Here is a 17,080-nt window from a genome sequence, read left to right as displayed (position 1 = left end):
CGTCGGTTTCTGAGCTATTGTAGAATTTACAATATATAATTTCTCTGCGGTATCTGTGCATCATGAATCGTGGTATGTGTTAAAGGGGCCCACTGAGACTCTTTCGCCCAGGGCCCAGAAAAACCTGGAGCCGGCCCTGGTCAGCAGAGTAGCCCACCTGTGAAGGAAGCTACACCGCCTGTGTATCTAATTCTAATTTTTTACTGCATCTAACCCAGGAAATCTTTTTGGGCCTAGTAGCAGTGTCTGGTAGTCAGCGGAGTAGCCCACCTAGGAAGCAAGCTACACCGCCTGTCTATCTCATAAAATTGTTTTACTGCATCTAACCCAGCCAATCCTTTTGGGCTAGTATCACAGTTTGGCCACTCAGCTCTGCTCAGTTTCCATCCATCGTTTTTTGTGCAAACAACTACAGAGTTGCCAATTAGTTAACCACCAAAATGAGTGGCAAAAGGCCTGCTGCTGGTGGAAAGGGGAATAGGCGTGTTGGAAAGGGAAAAAAGGTTGTGTCCGTGGGGTAGGTGTTAAAGCAACAGTAACATCAGCAGAAGAAAGACCATCTTCCAGCCAAACTATGATGTCTACTTCTTTTAGTGGACAATGTGATATGATCCCTTTCTTACGGACACGCCCATTGCTACAAATTCCAGATGAGGCACAAAAACAGCAGGTGCTTCAATGGATATCAAGTGCTCCTTCAAGTGAGCTCTCCTCCACCTCAACTTCAACATCACAAATACTCCAGTCCTCAGAGGTGTCACCCCAATCGCACTTGCTTCCTCACAGCTCCCAAGTCTCCAGCTGCCCGTCTGAGTATGGGGTAACACAGATGGTTGAGTCTGCAGAGCTGTTTACTCATACTATAGCCTGGGAATCAGAGGTCTGCTCCAAAGCTTCAGTGTCTGCTAGTCTGCGTAGTAGCCCAGCTGTGAAGCAAGCTACACCACCTGTGTATCTAATAACAATTTTTTACTGCATCTAATCCAGCCAATCATTTTGGGCTAGTAGCAGTGTCTCGTAGCCAGCGGAGTAGCCCATCTGAAGCAAGCTACACCGCCTTTGTATCTAATAACAAATTTTGAACTGCATCTAGCCCAGGCAATACTTTGGGCCTAAGTAGCAGTGTCTGCTAGTCAGCGGAGTAGCCCAGCTGTTAAGCAAGCTACACCGCCTGTAGATCTAATTACAAATTTTTAACTGCATCTAGCTCAGGCAATACTTTGGGCCTAGTAGCAGTGTCTGCTAGTCAGCGGAGTGGCCCAGATGTTTTGCAAGCTTACACCGCCTGTAGATCTAATTACAAATTTTTAACTGTATCTAGCCCAGACAATACTTTGGGCCTAGTAGCAGTGACTGCTAGTCAGCAGAGTAGCCTAGCTGTTAAGCTAGCTACACCGCCTGTAGATCTAATTACAAATTTTGAACTGCATCTAGCCCAGGCAATACTTTGGGCCTAGTAGCAGTGTCTCCTAGTCAGCGGAATAGCCCAGCTGTTTTGCAAGCTACACCGCCTGTAGATCTAATTACAATTTTTTAATTGCATCTAGCCCAGGCAATACTTTGGGCCTAGTAGCAGTGACTGCTAGTCAGCAGAGTAACCCAGCTGTTAAGCTAGCTACACCGCCTGTAGATCTAATTACAAATTTTGAACTGCATCTAGCCCAGGCAATACTTTGGGCCTAGTAGCAGTGTCTGCTAGTAAGCGGAGTAGCCCAGCCGTTAAGCAAGCTACACCACCTGTGCTTTGGACACTTAATTTTTTCAAAGGAAACGCTTCGGGCCCCCGGGACACTCAGTCAAGAGCATTGGGGAGGCGCCCTAAGGCAAAGGGGCTGGGACTGGCGGTAGCATGCCTTGCGGTGGAATGCCAAGCTCGATCCTTATAAAAGCTTTTTAACTGAAGCAGCTTTAATGGACGCTACTGGAGCTGGAATTACCGGGGCTGCTGGCACCAGATTTGCCCTCCAATAGATCCTTGTAAAAGGATTTAAAGTGTACTCATTCAAATTACAGAGCCAATTTAAATTACAGAGCTTAGACCTGCCTCCACCGTGGGGGGGGTCTCGACCCACCAGCGGACAGGCACCAGTATTGGGAGAGGGGGGCTGGCCGTCAGGGTCCAACGTGGCTCTGGCACAAACCCGGCAACACGAAGGTCGCATGGGCAGGAACGACCTGGCCGTGTCGGCTTCGCACTCCAGCCTCCAGTGTAGTCCCTCTGCCCGCTCGCGCCCGTAACCTCAACGGGATGCGCAAGCGGCTTTTCTTCCCAGGGCTGTTCCCCGCCCAGCAGGAACGTGGGGGAGCTCAGGTCGACCTTAAACTGTACTCCCTTACCTCCCTCGCCCTCTTTCCTTCTTCCGTTCTCCATCTAACCCCTCGGCTCTGTGATGTCCGCTCTCCCTCCAGCTCTCCCCTTCTCACAGGTGGACTACCGCGTGTATTCACACTGTGGCGAATCTTTTGGGCCCAGGCATAAGAAGTCATCGAGGTATATGTGACCCCTTAGAAACGTCCATGACGACCCATTTGAGGAAGCAACTAAACGCCTCAAATAGTGAGCAGGATATGGAGCACCCCATGGGCAAACAGCGATCTATATAGTATGCTCCTTCCCAGAAGCAACCCAATAGGCAGACACTATTTGGAGGCACAGGTAGTAAGTAACCGGAACGCCCCCTCAATGTCTGTTTTGACCATTAGGGTGCCCCTTCCCAACTTCTTGACCCGCCTGATTGCCTTGTCAAAGGAGGTACAGTATATACTACTGTACACGGTTCCACGTCGATGTTGTCGTTTACTGACCTGCCTCTTGGATATGACAAATGGTGGATTAGTCCGAATGTATTGGGTTCCGTTTTTGGCACGACTCCCAACGGGGATACCACTATGTCTTGTAAGGAAAGTGTTCTGAATGGAACCGCAATTCTACCTAAAGATATTTCTTTTTTTAATTTTCTTGTCACGGCGTCTGGGTGTTGGTAGGCTGATTTTAGATTTTTACTCCAGCCTTTCTAGATTTTAGAAGGGCATGATATGCCTATATCTGTGTCTCCTCCTCCTTTTACTCCTCCACCTCTTTTCTTTTCGCATGACTATATGTACTTGTCACTTTTCCGTGTGTTAGTTGTGTCTTCTGAGCAGTTTGTCAGCTTTTGGACACCTTTGAAGGTGTTTTCTATGTGTTTTCTATGTGTTTCTATGTGTTTTTGTTTGCCTGCCATCGGTTTTAACGGTGTTCGACGAACCAAACCTGAACACTATTGGGGTGGCTCAACACTACTCATGGGCCCCATAGCGATGGCGTGGTCTGCCTCTATGGACCGTACGCCACTGACTATAAAATATGTTGAGAGTGTAGCAGTGGGTATGCGCCTTGATTGATTATTGCATGCTAAACACAGCACACAGTCCTTTTTTTTACCCTACACAGGTCTGCACATGTCAGTCAAGAAGAATAGTCAACCAAAAGACTTTTAGCAAATGTTAACTTGCAGGTTATCACAGAAAATAGCTAAGGGCAAGACTATGGGTAATGGTATAAATTGCAAAGGATGAGACAGTGTGAAACCACACAGCACAGCTGGACACATGGAGAAAAGTCTGCTCATCTGAAGATGGCTAAAGTCTCAAAATCATGCAGCCATTGAACATCATGGTAGGTAAAGTTTGGGCCATATGTAGCTAGCTGTGTGGCGCCCTGCTGCACAATGGTGCCACAGATCCCAGAGGGGTGCATGGATGGACTTCTCCACAAGAGGCCCTCATAGCAGTTACACACCTCCACCCTACCACCTCAGACTACCAGAGGGAGCCCGGATAGAGACGTATATATACCAGAGGGTGGAGTTAGGCAGGAAGTTCACAGTTAGGAGTCCAGAGAACAGTCTACCCAGGGAACAGAGTTAGCTCCAGTGGAGAGTTCAGACTCAGTGAGCTCAAGTTTGTGAGCCCAGAGCGTGCCGACGCTCTGAGAGCGGTGAAGAGCAGTGTGCCTGCTGCAGTGTGAAGCCTAGTGAGGGCCCTGAGCGTGGCCAAAGGCGTGTGGAAAGAGTAACACAGGGGGCAGAGGAGCTTTACAAGCTCACCCCAAAAGCCTTATACTGGACACCGTATTCCATATAAACCAGGCAACAAGGCCCAGGCGCCGAGTCGTCCATATCCCCTGGGCGCGTTATCTCTTCCTGGAGTCACGAACAGGATTTCGTGCCCGCGTCAACGACGGAGCGTTGTGCCCATTGCCACCGGGTACTGTGCGCTTTTAATAAGAACTGTGTATTTAACTGTGGCGAAGAACGCTGCCATTGCTGTGCCGCCGCACGGGAAGAAGGGCGTAACCGCGGGAAACTAGTAGGCATACCTGCTGAAGCGCTCAAAGTCCCGGACACACCCCACGCCTCGACGTCAACCCAGGAAGCGCCAGGTCCAAGGGAGCGCCCTGACGTAGGACGCAAGCGACGCAAAGTCCTAGATGAAGACAGTCACCTGCGGAGCTGCGGCCTACCGGAAAACAAGAAGAAGGTAGGCCACGGTTCGCTAGGGGGGCGCCAGAATGTCGGAAGAGCAGCGCAACGCCGGAGTACCAGTTAATGGCCCTGACGATCAACCCGCGCCAGGCGCCGCGCAGGCCAAAGCAGCCGCTCCACCAGCAAGCCTGTAACCCCTGTCATACCCATGGCCCTACTGTACATCCCTGGAGCGAAGTGGCTCCCCCGGTACAGCGGCAAACCAGATACCCTGTCTGGATTTAAGAGGAAGATCTGCGGTATACTGGACATGTACTCTGACAGGCAAGCAGAGAGCCGCTGTTGTTTTGGGACAATTGGCTGGTGCTGCGGAGCGAGAAGTAGAGACCTGGTCGGCCGCAGACCAGGAGTCTGTTCCCAGAATCTTTAAAAAGCTACAGACTGTCTTTGAGAATCGCACTGAGACAGACCTCCGGATGAGGTTCTACAACTGCTCTCAGAAACCGGAGGACAGTGTTCGGGACTATGCCTGGCGTTTACAAGGGGCCCTGCGAGCTCTGAAACAGGTTAGTCCAACCAGCATCGTTGATGAAAACAAAATGCTGAAGGAACAGTTTATCCGGGGACTGAGGTACCAAGAGGAGAGCAGGACTGTGCGTTGGTGGTCCTTGGATCATCCAGATGCCACCTTTGACACCCTTAAGGACATAGCTATAAATGGACTTCAACCCCTGGAAACAACAGGTACTGCTATCCAATGTTATCAGGCTGGGGCCACCCCAGTGCCCGTAGTGTCCACCTTTTCCCCGTTGGCTGAAGCCAAGGTGCAAACCGCGCCCCCTAGTGAACTGGACAGTCTGCGCTCAGAAGTGCGTCAGCTGACTAAAAACCTGACCTCTGTGATGAGTGCCCTGCAGCTACGGATGGAGCCTGAGACGGAAGGAAGGATCCTGCTAGCCGACAGCCCTGAGGATGTCCCCTGGATGAGAAGGAGGAGGAGGACAACGCCGCCCCGTGGAAGGACCAACGACCAATGACACCCTCAAGAAGAATTCATCTGCCACCGCTGCCAGAAGGCAGGCCACAAAGTGCGGAACTGTCCTTTAAACGAGTAAACCCTGGGGCCGAGGGCCGACACCCAGGAGTAGACCCCCCAGGCCCATCCAACTGGTACCGCAGGTTCGTGGGAGGAAGACCCTTCCTGTCCATTATACTGGACGGCATCACGACACCTGCCCTGCTGGACACTGGATCTCAGGTAACCATCATGCCTGATGTCCTCTACAAAAGGTTCTGGTCCATAGACAATCTCCACCCGCCAGATCCAAATCTTTCCGTATATGCCTCAAACGGCCTCCCCCTAGTCGGGGTTAAGGATGTGGCAGTAAAGGTGGGGAGAGTGGAGCTGAAGGACCAAGGACTCATTGTAGTAGAGACTACTTCTGATGATACAGAACTGTATATGGTACTTGGCACCAATATTGCTAGTAACTGTTTGGGAGAAGTGTTGCTTTTGCTCCAACAGATAGCTGACACTGCCAGACCAGGGCAGAAAAGGGCACCCCAGAAAGAGATCCGAGCTCTTATGTATCAGCAACGGGTAAAGCTAACAGGTGGTGAAGTTGGTAATGTACGGGTGACAGACCTGGTACCCACTGTGATTCCCCCAATGAGTGAAATGCTGATTTGGTGTAGAGCAGCAATAGGTCTCAAAGGACAGAGCTACCAGGCGGTAGTAGAGCCCCTTAGCTCAGAGCATAGACCTACACTCTTAACTGCCAGAGGGGTAGTGGACGTACGCAACAGGACGGTACCCGTCCGTCTTCTCAACTATGGGGAAGACGAGGTCAGATTACCATGCTATGCCACTGTTGCCAAACTGTACACAGTAAATAACAACTCCATACACACAGCGGAGTCCTTAACCTCACCAGACGAAGTGGAGGATAATGACCCCGGAACCCAGGTGGAGGATTGGTGTCAACAGCTCCATGTTGGGACAGACACCACTCCTGTCCATCAAAAGCAGGGTGTACACCGGGTGGTTCAGGAATACGCGCAGGTATTCAGTAAGCACCCACTTGACTTTGGGAGGATTAAGGGGGTACAACACCAGATCCCCACAGGTGACCATCCACCCATCAAAGAACGTTACAGGCCTATACTACCAGCACACTACCAGAAGGCGAAGGAGATGTTGCACGACGTGAAGAAGGCAGGGGTAGTAAGGGATAGTTGTAGTCCCTGGGCAGCTCCCCTAGTTCTAGTCAGGAAAAAGGACGGAAGCATGAGAATGTGTGTAGATTACAGACAAGTAAATCGCATTACACATAAAGATGCATACCCTTTACCACGTACAGCTCCCCACAGGTGGAGCGGGGTCTCAGGGCAGCGTAAGTGTAGGGGTGCAGGACAGAGAGGACCCAGCCGGGTCAGAGAAAGAATAGGCACGCACACCGGAGTTCACTTCAGTACCTTTACTGGTGGTGTTTCAGGCACGATCCAGGGTACTTCAGGGTGAAGGGTGCATATCAGGACTCTCCCCAGTGAGCGGGTGTAGGGCCTCCTGTTCCTTGCCTTTCCTTGATAAGTTTCTGACCTGCGTGGAGCTAGGCCTAACTTGGTCTCTGTCTTGCACCTGCTGACCTGGTAGTAGGGCCTTCTGTTGGAGATCACACTCCCTGGTCTCTGGGACCTCTGTGATTCCTGGCCCTGGTATAACAGTCAGCTTCTGGTGGACCTGGGACATATAGTTCGCCAGGGGTACCGGTTATTCCTGCTGGGGATATAGGCCCCTGTAGGCGCGGACCCGGTGTCCACTGTAGATTAATCGGGGTGAGCCTGCTTTAAGCTCCTCTGCCCCCTATATTACTCACTCCACTCGCCTTCGGCCACGCTCGGGGCCCTCACTAGGCTTCACACTGCAGCAGGCACACTGCTCTTCGCCGCTCTCGGAGCGTCGGCACGCTCTGGGCTCACAAGCTTGAGCTCACTGAGTCTGAACTCTCCACTGGAACTAACTCTGCTCCCTGGGTAGACTGTTCTCTAGACTCCTAACTGTGAACTGCCTTAGCTCCACTGCAGACTGACCTCTCACAGGCTCATCTTTCTGCAGGAACTAACTGCCTAACTCCACCCTCCAGTTTATATATCCCTATCCGGGCTCCCTCTGGTGGTCTGAGGTGGTAGGGTGGAGGTGTGTGAATGTTGTGAGGGCCTCTTGTGGAGAAGTCCATCCATGCACCCCTCTGGGATCTGTGGCACCAATGCACAGCAGGGCGCCACACTGTCGGACAATGTCACCTGGAAGACAGGAGAGACTATCATTTCAATCATTTCCAGGAGCTCTGTCAGCTGTCAATGAATGGAAAGCTGCACTGGCTTTGAGAGTCTCATAGCACAAGATTTGCAACAATATGTTAGTCTGGAGATCACAGAGAGTTGGCAAGGCAGGCACAGTGCACACTGACTGTAACAAACTCTCAGCATCATTGAGAGGAGACAGTCTCAGCAGACACAAATATCTCTGTGACAAACTGTGAGAAGTCCTGCTATAGGTCTATACTGCTGCGAGGGGGAGGGGAGGAGGGGGAAGTCTCCATAATCACACATTTCTTCCGGCTCCAGGTCATGCAGTATCTATCTTCTCAGTCATCTGCCTCTTGTTTTCAATAATCAGAGCTGTGTACAACAACCCCCACTCTCCTCACAACCGGGAGGGAGCAATAGTGACTGCTGTACCTGTGGTCGGGGGTTGTAGTATTTGATGTCTGGACACAGTGCACATATTCTGGGCAGCCGCACTGTCTCTTTGTCAGTAGGCGGCGCCCTGCACCTGGCGTATAAGATGACCCCTGACTTCTGAGAAGATTTTCAGGGGTTAAAAAGTAGTCTTATACGCTGGAAAATACGGTACTAGTCTGTGATTGTGTGTGTAAAACCGTTTATTATGAAGCGAATTGGGCACCAGCCAAGTGGAAATAAAAAAAGGCAGACTGCGAAAAGAAGAAACTTGGAGGCTGAAAAAAGTTCTAAGAACTTAGCAGCATGGCTGGATGTTGAAAACCACTCGACAAGGAATGATGATAAGACAGGTATGTGTATGATTTGATTGGTTACATTTGCATGATGTTTGTTTACATTACGGCCACTACGCTGTCTTTATTCAATTATTCGTTATTCTTAAATATTTATGCAGAAGAAAAACTTATTTCCAAAACTGAAACTAGCCTACTTAATTTCTTTATAATTTATTATATTGTACTTTTACATTCAAATTTTTCATTTTCTGAATACTAACGCATATTAACACGTTTTTAGTACGTTATAAAAACCTGTGTTCAAAAAATAATTTTTTATTAATTTAATTATTTTCTTTTTTGGTACGAATAAATTAACTACCCAAGGTCTGGAAGACACTTTGGAGGAAAATGAAAAAAAAGGGGATCCTTCTGATATTGAAATCTCACAAAAATTAAATTCAGATACGTCGGAACAAGACAACCTTAATAATGATAATGACTCGAAAAAGCAAACATTTATAGGCGAAGAAGATCTAACAGACCCCACCAATGATACGCCAAATTTTTTGGAAGATGAAGATTCTGCCTACTACGACGCCTTTCCTACTGTGATTGAAAATCATGATAAGAAACGTAGGCTGATAGCGTCTGCTCCAATACAGCCTGACGGACCATTTCCCAAGGATATCAATCAACAAGGTCGATCTTTTTCAAGTAATTATTATTTTATCAACACAAAGTCAGGGTTGAAGCTTAAAAGAAGTTGGTTATGTTACTCAACAAAATTAGATTGTGTTTACTGCTTGCCATGTTGGCTATTCCCTCAGTCACAGTCGGAAGCACTTGAATACAGAAATCGTGTATTACTGTTTTCAACAACCGGAGTTCGAGACTGGAAGCATATTTCAGAACGTATTTCAGTTCATGAAGCATCCAAAAGCCATACACATGCTTGTGTAGTTTATGAGCAATGGCGGAAACGTGGTACTTTAGAAGACGTTTTCGACAAAAATGTGGAGAGTGAAAGAAGCTTTTGGCGTAAAGTTTTTGAAAGAATCCTGAATGTGACAATAACACTTGCAACATGTAATCTTGTGTTTCGTGGATCTATTAGCCTTACAAATCAAAGATGAAATTCTAGTTGAGCTTCAAAATTCCTTGCTTTTTTCATTGATCCTAGATACCACCCAGTACATAGCTAAAATTGATCAGATGAGTGAAGTTTACCGGTATGTCAAAATAGTTAATGATGAAGAGGGGAAACCTATTGAAATCAAAATATGTGAAACTTTTGTATCCTTCAGAGAGATAAAAGATCAGTCTGCGCAAGGTCTTGCAGAAGAAATAATAACTTCATTGAAAGAGAAAAACTTGGATTTGACCAAATGCCGGGGACAAGGCTATGATGGTGCTGCAGTCATGAGTGGGGTATACAATGGAGTGCAGCAGCGTATTAAAGAAAAAGCCACACACGCATACTTTGTGCACTGCGCTGCTCATAACCTTAATTTAGTGTTGAAGGATGCTGTGGAAGAGAACCGAGTGGTGAGCCAGTTTTTTGAAACAATTCAAAGTGTATATTGCTTTTTTGGTAATAGTATTGTTTGCTGGCAAGATTTGAAATCAGTGTACTGCATCGAGGCTCAGCCCGATTCACTGAATTCGAAATCGAAAGTAACACTGAGAACTCTTAATCCAACTCGTTGGTCTGGCAGACATGATGCAGTGTATGCACTGAAACACAGGTTTTGTGACGTGATGAAAAGTCTTACTCGCATAACTTTGAGTTCCAAAAAAAGTAAGGAAAGAAATGAAGCACAGCAGCTAAAGAACAAACTTGAAAGTTTTGATTTTGTATTACTTTTGGTTGTGCAGTGTGAAGTCTTAGAGACTCTCAACCTCGTTTCGAAATCCTTACAATCTGAAACCATGGACCTCTTGTCTGCATATGAGTTATTGGGTAATGCATTGTTAAAGATAACCGAAATGCGTGAAAGGTGCGAAGCACTTGTTTCTGAAGCATCAGATGTGTGTAGTCGATGGGGAATAAAAAATGAATTTCACCAGAACAGAGTAAGGAAAGTGAAGAAACACTTTGATGAGTTGTGTGAAGACGAGAGATTAGCAGACCCAACAACTTGTTTCCGAGTTACTGTGTTCTATCCAATGGTAGACACACTTTGTACTCAACTTCATCGCCGCTTTGAAGGGATGAAAGCTGTTCTTGACTCTTATGAAGTAATACAACCTGATTTTTTGGCCAGTGCAAGTGAAAGAGATATTCACAAAAAAGCTGTTGATTTTGTTAACAAGTTTGCAGATGATGTAACTCCAGCCTTTCCTTCACAGTTATGTTCAGTAAAAAAATTGTTTCAAAAGCAACTGGAAAAAATGAAAAGTGTTAAGGAATTTGCTGATTTCCTAATAGTCGAGCATTCTTCACTTTCATCAAGCTATCCAGACGTTTGCACAGCGTGCATCATGTATTTGACTGTTCCTGTGACTGTGTCTAAGGCTGAACGATCCTTCTCTAAGCTTAAGCTCATAAAAAACTACTTGAGAAGTACTATGGCTCAAGAAAGACTCAGCAGCTTAGCTTTACTTTCAATTGAGAATGATCGAGCTCAACAGATCAACTTTGACAAAGTAATGATGAATTCGCTTCTCTGAAAGTTAGGAAACAAATGTTTAAGTAGCTGTTTAAAACTGAACAAATTGGTAATGTTTAAGTAATGATATGTTTAAGTGAACAAAGTTTCAATATATACTGTTTAAAACTACTTAATATTTAATAAACATATACTTATTTGAAAATTGTGCAATATTTGGAATTATTCACCTTATTAATTTTCCAAACATATTCACTGAATATTTAACTTCTAAAACTTGCGTCATAAACAAAATCTATTAAATGTCTTGCGGACCGTGGTGAAGCCTGTGTGTGGTATACAACAATGCGTAGCAGGCTCACCACGTTCCGCACAACCTCTAGTGAATGAAATGTTGAGGGGCCCCACTATGAAGTTTTGCTCCCGGGGCCCCGAAGTTTATAGTTACGGCACTGTCCAAAAGGCGTTTTAGGTATTTACACCCCACCTAGGTATTTACTATGGGTTGTACTGAGTATTTTGACTGCACAAGTGTTTCACTAAGCTGTGAATATGTAGAATCACATGTTTGTCAATCATATGTTGTTTTAGCTAAAAATGTTTACTTTCCCCGAAGATTTTAGAAGAAAAAGCAATTTGTTTCATAATTCCTCTAGGTACGGCAATACTCCATATGTGATCATAAATTGAAGCTTCGACACACAGAGTTCTGAAGGAAAGGAGTGCCATTTGACCTTTGGAGCACAAATTTTGTTGGAATGATTTTGGGGCATAATGTTTCAATTATAGAGTCCATGAGGCACCAATATGGTGTAAATTATTCTTCTCAAAGAATTCATTTTGGTGTCTCACTTTTTCACAAGTTTTAGTAGGAGAAAAGCACCCCACAATTTTTCCAAACGACGGCAATATATGACCTCATATATGGCCATAAACTACTGTTTGGGCACTGCATGGCTCAGAAAGAAAGGAGCGTCACATGGCTCCAGCGGCAGATAGCGCAGCCTAGTGGCTGAAGCTGAGCTATCTTGATGCTGGGAATGTGCAGCATTTTACACTAATCACTTACCACTCATGCAGTAAATTGATAAGCAAAGTACATTAGAAAATGTAACATTAGTATAAATTGAGAGTTTTACTATGTGTGCCTCTTATTTTTGTGTGTAGGGCTGATATCTGTATCCTCAATTTTTTTGTACTATTAAAATGATCTTGTCTTTCTGTCTAGAAAAAGTGCATATGGAGTTGGATACTACTCTTCTTCCTTGTGACGTGATCTGTTATGAAGACAGGAAGCGGCTGCCATACACCAATGCAGTTATCCATGAGATTCAACGCTTCGGCAATATTGTATCTGTTGGGGTAGTCAGAAAGTGCATGAAAGACACAAAGTTACATGGATTTAATCTACCGAAGGTATGCACATGGTACAAGCTATCTTTCTGTTTAAAGGGTTCTTCTACTGGATAACCCCTTTTCGACCCCCCCTTTATACTGAACAATATAATAAAAAAGCATACATACCCCTTGGACTAACGTTAAACCTCGGCTCCTTATGGCCACAGGTCACATTGTGACATTGTTTATGTCTTGTGAAGGCTACGGACTACAGTGACCAATAATGGGCTGCAGTCTTCACAGTTCTGTTAGACAGAACTGTTCCAGGAGACAGGTGGAAAAAAGCCAAATTTCCCAGATTAAGGCTAGGGATACACGGCAACATTTGTAGTGTGGCATTGAAATCACAATGTTACTTTGCGACATCACATCTAATGATTTCCTATAGTGTTGCATTGCGACATCCTGTCACTGTGACACATAGTCGTAAATGTTTTCATATGAGTTGGATTTTCTATCGAAGGTCGCATGGAACTTATTTGCCATAGATTTTAATGCAACATGTCGCACCTTGAATGTATTGTAAATGTCCACCGGACAGGTTCTCGAGGGGAGATATGATTAATCGACGTTGGTAGCCTCGTGGGATTAGCCCGGAAAAGCAGGCTCCAGGGCGTATATTGCTGAGAGAGCTAATAGGGCATGTCAAAGGTCGGGTTTATGAGCAGTCAGAGAGATGGGTGGGACTGGCTGCTTATATATCCCCACCCTGGAGCATGGTATGGCAGATAAGAAGGAGACTAGTTGTCTGATTCAGTGACTGAGAGTGCAGATGAGAAGTCCTCCTGTGTTAATTCTCCTGGCAGAGTCTTTTGTGCTGGATGTTACACTGTCTGGGTGAGCCATTGTACTTGGACTATTTTTGTTTTCCTTATGCTTAAGGGCCATTATATGGTTTATTTACTGCACAGTTTATGAAATTTGAATAAACCTCTCTGGTCGTTGTTTAAGAAATTGCTTCCTGTGTATGGCTCAAACGCTGACGAGTGAGCGGAAACCTTACAATTGGTGCTAGAAGTGCGGGCAACTTTCCCAAGGAGCACTGCTGTCTGGAAACTGTATGTCCTGGGTCAAAGTTGCTCTAGCAATGCAAGTGCAGTCTGAAGCCATGGAGGAGCTAATTAAAAAGCTGGTTCAGACTAAAAGCAGCAGCAAGCCCACCAGTAGACAAATAAACTGTTGATGCAACAACATAAACAGCTGCAGCACTAACAGCAGCAGCAGATGACTCTCCTAGCAGAGGCCTTCCCTGTCAGGGAAAACGCACTGTCCTAAGCCGCAGTGACGAGACGCAGGTGAGGAAGTTGTTAAAGGGGGCGCTACAGAAGATGACCTTTGCGGATGACATCGACGCATTCCTGTGTTTGAGAGGCTGGTGGACCGTGAGAGACTGCCTCCGGAGCAGTGAGTGAAGGTTCTGGCGCCAGTTTTGTCCAGAGAACCACAAAAGGCATACTTTGACCTGGCCCTGCAGAACGCCAAAGAGTATAAGAAACTATTGCCTGAGATTTTGCCACATCTGGGCGTAACTCTGGCTGTCAGGGTGCAATTGGTACACCACTGGGACTACCACAGTGTCAAAGTCCCCCGGTTCCAGATGTTTGTTCTTCTGCACCTGTTACAAAAGTGACTGCAACCTGAATCTTCTTTCCTAGCACCGATGGTGGAGACAGTTGTGATGGACAGGTTCATACACTCCCCTCCAAGTCCAGTTCAATGCTGGGTTGCCCAGGGAAATCCTCAGAGTGTCGATAGCCTGGTGGAAAGATACCAAGCGGTCGAGAAGTCATTGGGGAAGCAAGGGGCCTGAATGTTACCCAAGGGGGGCTGACACCCAAAATATGGTGACTAAAGCCTCAGGAGTCCAAGGGCCCAGGAGGCATCAGAGCTGTCTCCAGGGATTCATCTGATACTCTAATAATGTTATCTGTTGGAGGTGTCATGCCCCGTGTCACATAGCTGCCCATTGCCCCATGACCACTGAGCCAATGGACTGCAGCATAGGTCGTCACTGTTCATATTTTGCATACCCTGCCTGCAGTACTGACCCTCAACCTGATGAGGGGCTGCAGGCATGACCAGTGTCGGTGAACGGGGTGAAAGTGACTGGTCTATAGGACTCAGGGAGTATGATAACCCTAGTAAGGGCCACACTTCCTTACCAGCTGGTTCCTGGGAACGTAGTGGGAGTCTGGGGCATCCATGGGGTGCTAAAAATTACTCTGTGACCCATGTTGTCATAAATGGAAACTCCGGCATCTAGACCCATGACGTTGGAGTCATCCAGGACCTATTACACCCTATAATAATAAGGTGGGACTTTGCTTTATTCTGAAACTTGTGGGGGAAGCAGGGTCACCTGATGGCTCTGACGACAGACAGGTCACCCCTAAAGAAACCTTGTCGCAGGCGGCAGCTGATAGGTTTCCCTTTTGTGTGCTTATTGGCGATGAGGAATGAGGCAGCATCTCCGGAGGCCAACATCCCTGAGCTGGACGAGTACGAATACTTTGGAATTGCCCAACTCAGGGACTTAACTCTGAAAGGGGCATTTAATAATGTGACTGTACTTAATGGTGTAGCTCAAGAGCCAGGGGCCGGCACCAGATACCCATATTTTGCCATGAACGGGGAGTTATTATATTGCGTTACCGGAAGGGTTAGGTGATCGAGCAGTTACTGGTTCCAAGGCCCTACAGACGCAAGGTGTTAGACATGGCCCATAATCATGTGTTAGGAGGTCATCTGTGGGTAAACAAAACCCAAGAACAGATACTCCAGAGGTTCTACTGGCCCGGTTGTCACCAAGAAATCATAAACTACTGTAGGTCCTGTCCCACCTGCCAGCTGACCTCAACGGTGGCTCATTTCCTCGTCCCTTCGTACCGTTTCCCATCATTGAGGTCACATAGCTATGGATTTAGTGGGACCCCTGCTCAAGTCTGCCAGAGGGTATCCGTATATCCTTGTGGTCGTGGACTATGCTACATGGTACCCGGAGGCAGTACCATTACGAAACTCCCCCGCTAAGTGTATAGCTTGGGAGTTGGTCATATCTTTTCCAGAGCTGGGCTGCCTAAGGAGATCCTAACGCATCAAGGGACTCCATTCATGTCGAAAGTGTTGAGAGAGTTGTGCAAAACCTTGCAAATTACACAACTCAGGACCTCAGTCTACTATCCATAGACAGATGGTCTGGTTTCAGGTGTGATTTTAATATTGCCCACCCCTGTTACTTGCCACTGTTGAGTTTTAACAAGCATCATATGCTTGAAACAACGTTGTTTACCCACAATTTTGGAAATGTATCTTTTTTTTTTCAGTTTTTTTGTGTTGTTCCAATACACACAAAGGGAGTAAACATGTGTATAACAAAACATATGCAATTGCAATAATTTTCTGGGAGATATACTTCATTTTAAGGAACAGTTTCAATAGTGCCAACACTTTTGGCCATGACTGTAAAACTTTGAATGCCACCTTCAAAAAAATTTCTTTCCAAATCAGACAATGTGTTTTTCAAGATTTGTTTTCTCATTTTGTCTGCATTTGTTTCTAAAGACAATTGCAGACACTGCTATCTCTTAGAACAGCCCAATGTTCATTTTTTGTTATTTTCTGTAAAGTAGTTAAAAATTACATACATTTCTCTTCATGTTTTGAATTAAAAAACCGTGTGCAATGTTCCCAATGTATGGAAAGAAAAACTAGTAAAAAGATTTTGTGCTTAACTCATGTTTTTGAACACACTGCTATTTTTTTGAACACTACTATATGTGCACATGTAGTTTTTTGAGGAGTTTTTATAGTGGGTCCCTTTCCAAAAATGTCTGAAAAAAATCACCAGTTGAAAACCAGCATGACATTTTATAACTTACTGACAAGATTATATGACATTTTAAAATTTGTGTCAAATTTATGAAATATTATGCACCATCTTGATGAATTTCTGACAAAATTCACCCGTAAAAAGCAGTAGAATTAGTTAAAAAAACAACAACTGATGCGTTATTGTTTATCTTTTTTGCTTCATAGCTTCTTATTTATTGCTTGCATTTCACAGTGCGTGTGCTTTAGTGGGTCACCAATGTTCACTTACTGTACTAGAGCTTGTTTGTCTTATACTCTATTAAATTAATTCTCATAATCACTGTTTTGCAGGGTACAATAATCCTTCCAAACCTTTCTTCTGTTTTATATGACCCAAAACAATGGGAGACACCGTTCAAATTTAATCCACAGCATTTCTTAGATGAGCATGGGATGTTTCTTACCAATGACGCCTTCTTACCATTCTCATCAGGTATGTGTCACATATGTCCAGTATTTGATAATGGACAAATGTAGACTAGTATGTAGATTAGCGAAAATATTTGCAATTGCCACAACGATGACATGAAGCAAGGCCGGCTAATCGAAAGATGAGTTACGGATGATGGCGTGTAAGGGGTGGCTGGGCAGGGCTGCAGCAGCCATGAACTGCTGACTGGCTTTTGGACCAGGATCCTGTGAATGAATTCATTCATCTCTAATTAATATGTAAATCAGTACATTGAACTGCTTCTGCACATAAACAATGCATATG

The 17,080-nt window shown here is 45.8% G+C and overlaps 2 protein-coding genes across 2 annotated transcripts in view; both read left to right on the top strand.

Moving 5' to 3' along the window:
* LOC141258122 (cytochrome P450 2J5-like) overlaps positions 1-17,080 on the top strand; it is a 78,623-nt gene that overhangs the window by 49,020 nt on the left and 12,523 nt on the right. Inside the window, exons 7-8 of the mRNA XM_073673126.1 lie at positions 12,326-12,513; positions 16,657-16,798. Coding sequence (XP_073529227.1) covers positions 12,326-12,513; positions 16,657-16,798 — 330 coding nt within the window. The remainder of the gene's footprint in view (positions 1-12,325; positions 12,514-16,656; positions 16,799-17,080) is intronic.
* Positions 8,401-11,158, top strand: LOC141257842 (zinc finger MYM-type protein 1-like). The gene is made up of 2 exons (XM_073672855.1): positions 8,401-8,560; positions 8,873-11,158. Exon 2 carries the CDS (start codon positions 9,701-9,703, stop codon positions 11,156-11,158), a length of 1,458 nt encoding a protein of 485 aa, XP_073528956.1. The 5' UTR covers positions 8,401-8,560; positions 8,873-9,700.

The sequence above is a fragment of the Phyllobates terribilis genome, unplaced genomic scaffold (genome assembly GCF_046119375.1).
Source record: "Phyllobates terribilis strain yellow unplaced genomic scaffold, ASM4611937v1 Scaffold_3__8_contigs__length_932513732, whole genome shotgun sequence".
Taxonomy (NCBI): domain Eukaryota; kingdom Metazoa; phylum Chordata; class Amphibia; order Anura; family Dendrobatidae; genus Phyllobates; species Phyllobates terribilis.
The sequence above is the reverse complement of the archived record's forward strand: the minus strand, read 5'-3'. Positions and strand labels throughout refer to the sequence as shown.